Source organism: Notechis scutatus, chromosome 12, assembly GCF_049901735.1.
Source record: "Notechis scutatus isolate UNSWTSFEM ecotype Mainland chromosome 12, rNotScu1.2, whole genome shotgun sequence".
Taxonomy (NCBI): Eukaryota; Metazoa; Chordata; class Lepidosauria; order Squamata; family Elapidae; genus Notechis; species Notechis scutatus.
This window is the reverse complement of record NC_142020.1, coordinates 7,649,920-7,663,430: the sequence shown is the minus strand read 5'-3', so window position 1 is coordinate 7,663,430 and position 13,511 is coordinate 7,649,920. Positions and strand designations below refer to the sequence as shown.

The window sequence follows — 13,511 nt, the reverse complement described above, 5'->3', positions numbered from 1 at the left end:
ATAGCTGGCTGAGGAATTCTGGGAGTTGAAGTCCACGAATCTTAAAGTTGCCGAGTTTTGGGACCCCTGGTCTAAAATCATGTCAGTCTGGTGATGACCCGTTTTACGACGGCCATGAGTTAGGACTGTAATTGCCAGCCTTAATTACGGGCGTAGGTCGAGGGGGCCTTGGGTCACAGATTCAGGGTTTCAGAATTGCTCAAACGTTCTCTGGTTTGGTCTGGTTGAAAGCTTGGAAGCAGCATCCTTGGCTCACCTTGAGAACTTCACATCCTGTCTTGAACTGGTAATTGGCGCTCCGGTTGGTAAGCAGGTAGACCGCTTGGTTGACATGGTTCCTGGCATCCTGAATCTGAAAAAGAAACCAAACTCGGATAAGAGACAAACACACACACACACACACCCAGGATGATCCAGATTCAGTCTAAGAGACTCATTTGGTCTTCCTCCCTCCCTCCCTCCTCCCTTCCTTCCTTCCTTCATACTTCCTCTCTTCCTCATTTTCCTTCCTTCCTTCCTTCCTTCCTTCCTTCCTTCCTTCCTTCCTTCCTTCCTTCCTTCCTTCTTCTCGTTTTCCTTCCTTCCTTCCTTCCTTCCTTCCTTCCTTCCTTCCTTCCTTCCTTCCTTCCCTTTCCATTCTTCCATCCATCCATTCTTCCATCCATCCATGGTGCGCAGTGGGTAGAATGCAGCATTGCAGACTAAGTCTGCCCACTGCCAACAGTTCGATCCTAACTGGCTCAAGGTTCCCTCCTTCCGGGGTGGGTAAAATAAGGACCCAGATTGCTGGGGGCAAAGAGGCTGACTTTGTAAACCACTTAGAGAGGGCTGTAAAAAGCCCTGTGAAGCGGTATATAACTCTAAGCGCCACTGCTATTTAGCAACCTTCTGAAGTTATTACAAGGACACTAAAAAAAAAGTGACTTACAACGGCTCCTTGCACTTACAGCCCCTGTGATTTATGATCCAGCGATTTGGCATTTATGATGTTTACAGCATGCCTGTGTGCGTGCGTGCGTGCGTGCGTGCGTGTGTGTGTGTGTGTGTGTGTTCTCTATTTGCAACCTTCTCTGCTGGCTTCCGACAAGCAAAATCAACAGGAATCCAGCAAGGAAGGTTGCAGATAACCATCTCTGAACAACCATATTGTTTAACAATGCATTTTCGGATCCCAGTTGTAAGTTGAGGACGGCCTGTTGTTATTCTCAAGGTACCATTCTGACCAGCTTAGCTTTCTCCAAAGCTTTCTCCCACAAAGCTTAAATGTCCCCAACCAATACAGGCAAGTTTGAATGAGGTTAGAGGCCACTGGAGCAGGATACAGCTGGCCCCCGGCTGATTGTGTAAAAGGATAACAAACTGAGAGGTGTTTTGTCAACACGTCCCTCCATGCTGAGGTCTCTGTAGTTTCTTTGCTAGAGAAGCCTAAAAAATCCACAGTTCCTACAACTAGCCTACATATTTTTCGGAGTATAAGGCGCTTCAAAGTATAAGACACACCTAGCTTTTGGGGAGGAAAACAAGAAGGAAAAAAATCTGCCTCTGCCTCTTTGCAGCAAACAGCCTGTTTCACATTCAGCACAGACTTGATTATCACAAGCAGCTGATTGTCAGTTGGATGGCCTCCCAACGATCAGCTATTTCAGGCTGCAGGGATTTGCCATCGCCTCTTGCCGTCTCCGTGCGCCCCATTTTCACCCTCTGCATCTCGTTTTCAACTTCTACGTGCCCCGTTTTCGGCCTGTTCTGGGCGGCAGGGATTGGAACGGGTGGAAAATGGGGCGCGTGGAGGCCGAAAACGGGGCATGTGGAGATGGCGATAGGCTATGGAAATCCCTGCATCCTGAAACAGCTGTTCGTCGGTATTCCAGGAGGCCGATCCAACCGACAACCAGCTGCTTATGGTAATCAGGCTGTGCTGAAGCTGAAACAGGCTGTTTGCTGCAAGGAGGCCAAGTGTTGCGAGGCAGAGGCCAAAGGGTGGGGCTGGCAGGTAGGCGGGGCTTCAGCAACATTCGCTGTAGAAACTAAGATGCACAGACATTTCCACCCACTTTTTTTGGGGTGGGGTGGAAAGTGTCTTATACTCCGAAAAATTGTAATTTTGATTTGTTTGTTTTATCGATGCAATATGTGAAATGCAGACTTCCATCTCCGTAAATTGATTTTTTTAAAAAAAGAAAACGTATCAAAGAATTTAGGTTTTGGGTAGGGAGTTGAGAAAGCAGGGAAGGGAGAGAGTAAAAGTAATTTGGAAAATTCTTGCACGTTTGGAAAGTGGGAAGTGCAATGTTTTCTTTTCTCTTGGTTTTTATTCCCCCGAAACTAAGACCCCTCCCCTAATTCCTTTAAACAGGGAGAGAGATTCCCCCAAAGTCCAAGAGATGAAACATACTTGCTGGAGTTTCCACTGTTTGTCATCCCGGAAGGCAAAGTGGACCAGCTGGTTATTCCTGGGCATTTTCAAGTTAATGTCCTGTGAAAGGGAGAGGAGGAGAAAAAGAGCACAGGAGCCTGTTAGATCACACAATCTTCCTTCCAGAATTCAGATCCAATAAACATCCCCCCCACCCATCAAATTTCTAGCAGGGGAAATTAAATCCCCAAACTTGACAAACAAAATGAAATAAAAGGGGTGTGAGGGTGCTGGATTATCAAGCAGAGAACAGTGGAAATGTTTCCTGAGCTGCATTTGCAAGATGGTGCCTCTTGTTCCTTTGGAGTGAAAAAACAAAACAGGCTTGGGGTAAACAAAGGCTGCCAGAGAGTTGTTTAGCTGATCCTTCTGACCAAGCCAGGAATTGGGTTCCCCAGAGAGATCTGTTGGCCAGCCAAGAAATGAGGAGGGAGATAAAGGGTTCAATAGCTACGCACACTTTCTGTTTGTGTGTTTCTATCTATCTGTCTGACTCTGTTTCATTCTGTTTCTCTTCCTCTCTATATGTGTGTGTTTCTATGTATGTATGTAACTATTTCCTTCATTCTGTTTCTCTCTTTATATATTTATATGTGTGCGTGTGTGTATCTGTCTGCCTATCTGTTTCATTCCTTCTCTTTCTGTGTTTTTCTTAATTTTTCTTTATTTCTTTCTATCTACTATCTACTATCTATCTGTTTTATTCTGTTTCTTTCTTTATATATATTTGTATGTGTGTATGTGTTTCTGTCTATCTGTTTCATTCTTTCTGTGTTTCTTTCGTCTGTCTGTCTGTCTGTCTGTGTCTGTCTGTCTGTCTGTCTGTCTATCTTTCATTCTGTTTCTCTCTTTATATATATATATCTGCGTGTGTTTTTGCCTGCCTGCCTGCCTGCCTATATTTCATTCTCTTTCTCTCTATGTCTCTTTCTTTTTCTTTTCTTTCTTTCTTTCTTTCTTTCTTTCTTTCTTTCTTTCTTTCTTTCTTTCTCTTTCTTTCTTTCTTTCTTTCTTTCTTTCTTTCTTCTTTCTTTCTTTCTTTCTTCTTTCTTCTTTTTCTTTCTCTCTTTCTTTCTTTCTCTTTTTCTTTTTTCTTTCTCTTTCTTTCCTATCTATCTATCTATCTATCTATCATTCATCTATCTATCTATCTTTCAATCTATCTATCTATCTATCTATCTATCTATCTATCTATCTATCATTCATCTATCTATCTATCTATCTATCTATCTATCTATCTATCTATCTATCTAATTCTTTCTGTTTCATTCAGTTTCTGTTTTTCTCTCTTCCTCCCTCCCTCCCTCCCTGTCTCTCCCCCTTCCCCAAGGAAGAAAGCCTGCCCCTTGAACTCACCGCTTGACACAAAGCGTCTCCCTGGAGGGTTAGGACTCCTTTCACCTGGTCGACACTGAAATAAAGGCAGGGCATTAATGGGGCAAAACAAGGCGACCCTTCCTCGCCTTGCACACCAGCAATCCCTGGATAGTCCTGTTCCAATATTTGAGGGGCTTCTACAAAGACAAGGGAGGGGGACTGTTTTCCAAACGCTGAAAGGCAGGACGAGAAGCCAAGGATGGGACCAGACCGAGAAGCAAAACTAAGGGGAAATGTCCTAAGGGTGACAGCAATGAACCAACTTGCCTGCAGAAGTTGTGGGTGGCTCCATCCCTGGAGGGTTTCCAAAAAAAATAAAATAAAGGCTGCACAATCATTTATCTGAAAGGGTACAGGGTCACCTGCTTGAACAGAGGGTTGGACTGGAAGACCTCCGAGGTCCCTTCCAATTCTATTATTCTATATCAGGGGGTCCCCAAACTTGGCAACTTTTAAGACTTGTGGGCTTCAACGATAAGTGTTTTATGTTCCAAAATGCCCTTCTAACCATTTGGGAGAGATTGGGAGCGTCTGGTTTCAGCCAGCTTTGCCGGCACCAACGGTAAATCCGATACAGATAAAGTGATTCTCCTAACAAGCAAGGGACAAACTGGTTTAGCACCCAGGGCTAGCTTCGGTTTGCTCTCCTTGCTCTTTTGATACAACTGGATCGTGAATCTCAAAACAGGCCCAGTGAGGGATTGGATGATGAAATGCATGCTGCCTTGAATACATTTTTTTTAAAAAATAAAAATAAAAGGGCCGCCAGGCTTTGGTTGCAGCTGGCGGATCATTAGGCTGAACGTTCTGCTTTGCACCAATCCCCGGACACAGGAAAGAGATGAAAGGTTTCTCACACAGGGAACTCATTTCCTTTTCTAGAGAAGACAAGGCATTAAATCAACAGCCCTGATCTTTCGCATCCGTTCTCCAGCTGCTAGGAAGAGCAAGAGCAAGAGCACTTAAGACTTATATAATACTTCACAGTGCTTTTACAGCCCTCTCTAAGCGGGTTACAGAATCAGCATAATGCTCTCGGCCATGTGGGCCCTTGTTTTACCCATTTCAGAAGGATGGAAGGATGGTGAGAATCGAACTGCTGGCAGTGGGCAGAGTCAGCCTGCAATACTGTATTTTAACCACTGCTCCCCCAGGAAGGAGAATGAGAAAGGGAATAAGAGAGGAAGGGAGGGAGGGAGGGAGGGAGGGAGGGAGGGAGGGAAGAAGGAAGGAAGGAAGGAAGGAAGGAAGGAAGGAAGGAAGGAAGGAAGGAAGGAAGGAAGGAAGGAAGGAAGGAAGGAAGGAAGGAAGGAAGGGCAGTGGCAATAGCACTTAGACTTATATACCACTTTATAGTGCTTTCCAGCCCCTCTAAGCGGGTTACAGAATCAGCATAATGCTCTCGGCCATGTGGGCCCTTGTTTTACCCATTTCAGAAGGATGGAAGGATGGTGAGAATCGAACTGCTAGCAGTGGGCAGAGTCAGCCTGCAATACTGTATTTTAACCACTGCTCCCCAGGAAGGAGAATGAGAAAGGAATAAGAGAGGGAGGGAGGGAGGGAGGGAGGGAAGGAAGGAAGGAAGGAAGGAAGGAAGGAAGGAAGGAAGGAAGGAAGGAAGGAAGGAAGGAAGGAAGGAAGGAAGGAAGGAAGGAAGGAAGGAAGGAAGGAAGGGCAGGGCAATAGCACTTAGACTTATATACCACTTTATAGTGCTTTCCAGCCCCTCTAAGCGGGTTACAGAATCAGCATAATGCTCTCGGCCATGTGGGCCCTCGTTTTACCCATTTCAGAAGGATGGAAGGATGGTGAGAATCGAACTGCTAGCAGTGGGCAGAATCAGCCTGCAATACTGTATTTTAACCACTGCTCCCCCAGGAAGGAGAATGAGAAAGGGAATAAGAGAGGGAGGGAGGAGGGAGGGAGGGACAATGGCAATAGCACTTCATGATGCTTTCCAGCCCTCTCTAAGCGGTTTACAGAGTCAGCCTCTTGCCCCCAACAATCGGGGTCCTCATTTTGCCCACCTCGGAAGGATGGAAGGCTGAGTCAACCTTGAGCCTGGTGAGATTCAAACGGCCAAACTGCAGGCAACCGGCAGTCATCAGAAGTAGCCTGCAGTACTGCACTCTAACCACTGCGCCACCCTGGCTCATAAGAATGGTTGTTCCCAACCCAGAGAATGCGGCTCAACCCAATTTTTGCAACAAAAAAAAATTCAGGCTGCAGCAGGGAAGGGATGGTTTGGGAAAGCATCCCTAAGTTTCCTTCCCTCCTGGGCTGGCTGCTTTCTGGGTTAGGCCAGGGGTCTTCGTGTCTTCTTCTTGCCTGCTGTGGAAAAAAAAATGGGTCCCTCCATAAAGTCCAATTCTTACTTGGAGCTGCCCAGGATGAAGTTCTCCTGTTTTACGGGCCCTTCTGAGCTGCTGGCTGGCAAATTGAACCGCTGAGAAGCCTCCTGGATGAGAAAGGAAAGGAAGAGGATCAGGGCCAGAGGCATCAGGAGCTCCAAATATTTCTCTTCCCTGAATCCAAGAGAGTGAACGCAAATAAACCCCACCAAGCCAAAGGTGCAAACCATCCATTCCAGCCCCCCCCCCTTCCGTTTGCCATCCGCAGATGCTTCGCAGCTTTTCACTGCTGTGAGTTAAATTCAACTCACACATTCAAGATGTGTTCTAGGCCTGCCAGATCAATAGGATGAATAAATCATTAGTAGCTTGCTTAGAAATTCCAGCCAAACCACCCAACCCCCATGGACGCAACATAGCAGGCAAAGGAAGGATGGGGGTGGGGAGAGAAGAGTCCAACTTCAAAGGAGGCTGTCCGCTTTGGAGGCAAGATCAAAACTACAGCTTCTTTGGGGCTCTTTAAAGCAGCCGTGTCCTTCCCAGGATGATGTGGCAGCTGTAACGGGAGGTCAGGGTTGCGGCAAGACAAGTCATAAAATGTGGCAAAAGTTGCTTAAGGAATTTCCTCACTTAGCAAGGTGAGTTTTGGGCTTAATTGTGGTCGCTAAGTCAAGGAATGCCAGGGTTAAAACAGCAAAACTGGCAAGACAAGGCCCTGATCCTTAGAGCAAATTTGCTTGTAAGCACCTTCAGGATCTCTTGCAGCTGACGAAGGACGGAGTGAACCTCCTCTCCTAAAAGCCATTTAAATTCTTCTTCCTGGAGAGAGGAGGGGGGAGGGAGGGGGAGAGAGAGAGAGAGAGAAAATAAAAAGAGAAGGGGAGAGAGAGAGAGGAGAAAGAGAGAGAGAGAAAGAAAGAAAATAAAAGAAGGGAAGGGAAGAGAGAGAGAAAGAAAGAGAAAGAAAGAAAATTAAAAGGGAAGGGGAGAGAAAGAAAGAAAATAAAAAGGGAAGGAGAGAGAAAGAAAGAAAATAAAAAGGGAAGGAGAGAAGAAAGAAAGAAAATAAAAGGAAGGAGAGAAAAAAAGAAAATAAAAGGAAGGAGAGAAAGAAAGAAAATAAAAGGAAGAGAGAAAAAGAAAATAAAAGGGAAGGAGAAGAAAGAAAGAAAATAAAAAAGGGAAGGAAGGAAAAGAAAATAAAAGGGAAGGAAAAAGAAAATAAAAAGGGAAGGAAAGAAAAGAAAATAAAAGGAAGGGAAGGAGAGAGAGAAGGAGAGAGAGAAAGAAAATAAAAAGGAAGGGAAGGAGAGAGAAAGAAAGAAAATAAAAAGGGAAGAAGAGAGAAAGAAAGAAAATAAAAAGGGAAGGGAAGGAGAGAGAAAGAAAGAAAATAAAAAGAAGGAAGGGAAGGAGAGAGAGAAAGAAAGAGAAAAATAAAATAAAAAGGGAAGGGAAGGAGAGAGAAAGAAAGAAAATAAAAAGGAAAGGAGAGAGAAAAAGAAAATAAAATAAGGGAAGGAAAGGGAGAGAAGGAAGAAAGAAAGAAAAAGGGGAAGGAAGGGGGGGGAGGATATTAAGACCAACATTATCACTGCCCCTTTCTGCAAACTGTATTCAAATGAGGAATCCCACACACCACAACGGACAGAAGGATTTCATAAAATGCCACTGAATGGGGGTTTTATGCTGCGCAGGGACCAAATTTAGCTACGGGCTCTGCATGTTCTGAAAATAAAGCACATCTCATTTGGGCAAGGGGTTCAATAAACTGAGAAACAGCACACCACAACCCCAAAAGGTATTGTAGCTAGTCCTCGACTTACAACATTCATTTAGAGACCATTTCGAAGTTACACATCTACTTGTAGTTGAGATCTGGTGCTTTCCCTAGGCTCTTAAAGTCAAGGTAAGAGTAGAGATCTCCAATTTAAAAACAGATTTCATTTCTGATCAGCACTTTATGGTCTTCGTAGCTTTGGAAGTGATCTGTTGTTTTTGTATTTGTTAGTTGGCTATTTCTCCTTTTTGCTTTTCATACATTACCCAGAATCCATTACTTTGAGTTAGGTGGCCATGTAAATAAGTAAATAAATACGTATAGATATTTGCACCGTATTTTGGAAAAAAAATAAAAATAGATGGATTTTCTATAGAAGGGGAAGGTCCGATTAAAGTACAGATAGCCCTCAACTTACAACAGTTCATTCAGTGACCATTTGAAGTTAAAGTGACTTATGACCGTTTTTCACACTTACGATCATTGCAGCCTCCCCAGGGTCACCTGATCAAAATTCAGGCACTTGGCAACTGACTCACACTTACGACGGTTGCAGTGTCCCTGGGGTCACGTGACAGGCAAAATCCACGGGGAAACCCAATTCATTCAACAACCGTGTTAGTAACTGAACTGCAGCCATTTGCTTAAGAAACGTGACAAGGAAGGTCGTAAAATGAGGTGAAACTCGCTGAACACACACTGCCTTGTTTAGCCATGGAAATCTGGGGCTCCCTTGTGATTGTTGAGGACATCTGAAAGACTTAGGTTTGAACCCCAACTCACCGCCCGCCGACTCCCTTCCATACGAACATCCGTTTTACAGAATGAGTTCTTACTGGACACCCAATGTTGCTCTTTAGCCCCAATTTTGCTCTATAGCCAAACCAGCATTATTATTATTATTTTAAACCAAAAGTACACATATAGACTGGGTGAAACCAGGCTTAATAGCAGAAACTGTGAGAAGGATCTTGGAGTCTTAGTGGACAACCAATTAAATAGGAACCAGCAGTGTGCAGCAGCAGCAGCCAAAACAGCCACTGCGATCCTAAAGTGCAATTAACAGAGGGATACAATAGAGATCAAGGGAGGTACTAATACCACTCTATAAAGCCTTAGTAAGGCCATCCAGTTTTGGTCACCATACTATAAAAAAGATGTTGAGACTCTAGCAAAAGTACAGAGAAAAACAACCAAGATGATTAGGAGACTGGAGGCTAAAAGATACGATGAACGGTTGCAGGAACTGGGCCTGGCTAGTCTAGGGAAGAGAAGGACCAGGGGAGACATGAGAGCAGTCTTCCAATATTTGAGGGGCTGCCACAGAGAGGAGGGGATCAAGCTGTTTTCCAAAGCACCTGAAGGCCAGAAAAGGAATAATGGATGTGTTGAAAGGCTGGAAAATGCCTTTCTTCTGAGGGTTCAGTTTTCCTGCTGGGAGTACTCCAGTGCAAGGATTCAGACAACTACTTGGAAGCCGGTTCTTTTTATTTTTCAGGAAGGCGAGAGATAGCAAGAAGTCTGCGTTCCTGGAGCTAGCTCTCTTTGTATAATAAAAACCCTGATTTTTATACCTTTTTTCTCCTTTTGTGTGTGAGTGCTTGTGTTTGTATTTCTTAATGTTTTAAATCCTGTCAGGGGTTGTCTTCATTTCCGTTGGAGGGTAAACTCCGTGGGGTGCAGAAGGCAAACTTTGCAGGGTAGTTTGATTGGATTATCAGTTTCCTAATGTTTTCTTATATTTGTTTTGTGGCAATCTCCTGTCTGCTATGGAATTTATTTCGTGTCTTTTGTCTGTTTGTTTAGCTGATTTGGCATGTCTTGTGTTTGTAAGGGTTTTCTTTTCTTGTTTCCTTAGCTTTCTTAATTACTTGGCTTTTGTCTAGGGGGCTTCTTTCAATACCTTTTATTAAATCTCTTTTCCTATGCAAGTTTGTTTTATGGCTGGCCTGATGTTCCCTTTGGGCTTTTCCTGCTTGGGTGTCACCACTGTCCTCATGAAGTTCCCTTTCCACAGATGGAAACTGATCAAGGAGAGATTCAGCTTGGGAATAAGGGGAAACTTTCTGAAAGTGAGAACAAACAACCAAAGGAATAGCTTGCCCTCAGAAGTTTTGAGAACGTCATCACTTGAGACTTTCAAGAAGAGACTGGACTGCCATTTGTCAGAAATGGTGTAGGGTCTCCTGCTTGGGCGGGGGTTTAGACTAGATGACCTACACAAGATCCCTTCCAGCTCTGATTATCTGTTATCTGTTAAGGTAGCAGAATTCCCACACGTGGGGAAAAAAGTGAAGTTTGGTCAAAAAGCAACGACAGCAAATGGAAGTAAAAACCAAGTCATCTGGCGAGGAATGACTCCATAAACTACCCAGGAGCATCTGGCTTAAAAGCGCATGGAGAAGTCCTTGGAAGGACAATGGAATTATTTTAGCCAGGTTTCCTAACAAGGGCACCTTAGTCGTTGTGCAGCGATTAAAGACAAATAAATTCCTCCAGAAGGCTGTGATCCCTGACAATTTAAACATCACTTTAATCATTAACTTGTGTCTACATTCACGAGCCTGCAGTCTCGGATGAGACAGCAAAGGAACAAAATACAGGTAATCCACAACCAATGGACCTCCCCAAGGTCACTTACAACCCAGAATCAAAATTCACGATGGCAAAAAGATTTTGGGCGAAAATGCGTATGTGGTTATGAAAAAATGTTAAGACAGCATTATAGATTTTAAGCCGGAACTATTTTTGTTAGGGAAATATGACAAAGAGAATATATAGTAGATATTGCATGTTTTAACAGCGGCCAGAATTGTATTTGCACAACTTTGAAAAAGCAAGGAAACATCTACAGAAGAAGATGTAATTAAAAAAAATATTGGACTGTGCAGAAATGAACACTTGAAGATAAAAGAAAAAGAAGACACAGAATATCTTCGAAGTTGGGATGTTTTAACAATGGTTGGACAACAGAGGTAGAAATTAGGAGATTGAGGTGTAAATGAATTGATCTAGAGAGTACACTGTTCGTTAAGCACGTATTGTATGAAAGAAAAACCCAAATCTATAAAAAAAGCTCATGGATCATCACAAAATCTCCAGAACTGTAAATCCTACAAACTTGAAATTTGGCACGTATGTTCCTCTTGGCTTCTAGGTGCTCACTAAGAAAGGATTTTTCGAAAGGACCATCAGAGCATTTAGAGTATTTCCTATATTATTATTATTAACATGCTCTGATGCTAAGGAGTTCTGCTCCACCTCCTCACCTGAAAAGAAATCTGTTCCAAATGCAAAACACAAACAGAGGAGGTTCAGTTTCAGTGTAGCAAGCAGCTTTAGTACAGAACAGTTGAGTTAAGCCACACCCAGGCTCCTTGCTGTCTCTTTCTTGCTCACACAGCAAATACTCTTTCAGTTTTCCCTCAATTCTCTCACACAATGACAGGATGCTAGCCAGATGAATACCGACGGATGCTGGTAGGCAGAGGCAGAAATTTTCCCCCTTATTTTCCTCCCCAAAAACTAAGCCCAATCACATAGTTTCGTAGCGAAGCACAGGCATCGAGAATTCTGCCTCTGACTACGTGTGTGTGTGTGCGTGCACGCACACACACACACACACACACACACACACACATAGATTCACGATGGCTCCTCCCTCCCCAAGCAGTCATGGGATTATATTTTGGGTGGCCAGCAACTGGCTTTTGGCACTGTCCCGCAGTCCTGTGACCACAATTTACAACTTTAAAAAAAATCGGAACATTTGCTTTGACATTTATTTCCTGTTTCTGCAAAAAATGCCCGTTGCAGACAATGGATTAGCTTAATGATCGCATTCACTTAATGGCCATAGTGATTCGCTTAATGGCACGGTAAAAAAAAAAACCTCATAAGATTGGGTGACTCACTTAATGACTGGCACAATTTATGATCGTAATTCCGGGCTCAATTACGGTCTTAAGTCTGGGATTATCTGTAACCATAACCCACCAGTGAGGTATTTGGAATTATCTCCTTAGGATAGAACCTGCTTTTTTTTTTCTTTTTAAAAAGGCAGATTCAGACCTGATTTACACCCAGATGAAAAACTTGCAAAAAATCCCAAAATGGAAATGAAAAAAAAAAATAATCCGGGATTTTTTTTTTTTTTAAAAAAGGAAGATGAAAACAACAAATCCTTTTGTGTTGCCATAGGGGAAAAATAATTTCCTCGTAAATTCTTCAACATTCTTTAACTATTATCTCGCTGTATGAATTATTTCAGCAAATAATTCGCTGTTCCAAAGCTTCTGGCCAATTTTAGCAGTTCCTCTCCTAATCTGTAGGAAACAAGGACTTTCTGTCCAAATACGACAAGAGTGAACTGTACTTTCATTGTCTATTCTCAAACAGGAACGAGGTCAGCAAGAGATAAGTGTACACAGGACTTACCAAGATCCCCCAAATACACAAAGAACATTTGTTAGAAGATGCCTTGAGTGATTTGGGCAAAAAACCCCAAAACAATGTTAAGTTGGGCTACCCCTATTTAACATCATGGAAGACCTCTCCTAATTATATTTTACTGTATACTGGCGTAGCCTGCAAACAGAAAAGTCATTTTCTATAGCTTTTGCTTTAATTATACTAGCCCGCTGTTCTAAGACCAAAGATGAGCTTGGATAAAAATTATAATCATATGCCTTAGCACAGTATCCTGGGAATTATATAAGAAAGGCGTTTTCGAGCAATTTTAAAAAGCTTAATGGAGCTATTCCTGCACGAGAGCGTTGACCTGTGAGTCCAGCAACTTAAGAGTTGCAATACGGAGGCAGTTTGGTCCAGTGGTTAAGGCACCAAGCTAGAAGCCAGGACTCTTTAGGGATGAAATGGAGATTTGGGGCCAGTCACACACTCTCAGCCCAACTCACTTCATAGAGTTGTGCAGCTGATGAAAAAAGCTGATTTGTATTGCACACGTGTGTAGGCATAAGGCAGGGGTCTGCAACCTTAAACACTCAAAGAGCCTATCGTGCCCTTGTTGGAGTCTGATTCTGAGGGGGAGATTGAGCAGCTGACAGGGAGTGGGAGTGTGGCTCCGGTGGCTGTGAAAGAAACGGGGGGGAAAGGCACAGTCCGGCTGGGCATTCAGAGGAAGACCCAAGGCCATCCCCTCTTCATCCTAAGGCACGCAGGGAGGAACGGAGAAGGGAGCAACGTGAGTTGCACGGTTTACGGGGGAGGAAAGGGCCCTGATCCCCTTCATTAGCTGCAGTTGGGAAAACAGGATTTAAAAAGGGCGTTTGCGCACAGCACCTTGCTGGAAGCAAAGCATGAATTGTCTTTGTTTGTCAAGTCTTATCTGGGTTCTGGAGTCCTCCCAACTGTGTGCGCTTCATTATCTTTTGGAAGTCGTGTTAATTACTTCAGCGTCGTTTGTGTTGGTTTTTTTATTTCTAATTTATCTGTACTTTGGGTTCGGACTGCATTTCTTCCCTTTGTAGATTGTTTCTGGAAGAGTTTGATCTCCAGCCGAGGATAACTGGACATTGGGGGCCAAGTTGGAGATATTAAAGGGAATTTATCTACTTTTGGGACTTTG

General features: G+C 43.5%; 1 protein-coding gene across 4 annotated transcripts in view; it reads right to left on the bottom strand.

The window, feature by feature from the left end:
• The window catches only part of ROGDI (rogdi atypical leucine zipper), a 29,817-nt gene that overhangs the window by 14,556 nt on the left and 1,750 nt on the right, over positions 1–13,511 (bottom strand). For 3 of the 4 annotated variants that reach the window (XM_087973187.1, XM_026680757.2, XM_087973186.1), the window contains exons 2-6: positions 6,892–6,963; positions 6,169–6,251; positions 3,773–3,827; positions 2,396–2,476; positions 257–352 (exon numbers count right to left, since the gene is read on the bottom strand). In XM_087973187.1, the coding sequence (XP_087829313.1) occupies positions 257–352; positions 2,396–2,476; positions 3,773–3,827; positions 6,169–6,251; positions 6,892–6,963 (387 nt within the window). The remainder of the gene's footprint in view (positions 1–256; positions 353–2,395; positions 2,477–3,772; positions 3,828–6,168; positions 6,252–6,891; positions 6,964–13,511) is intronic. The other variant, XM_087973188.1, reaches the window with a different exon arrangement.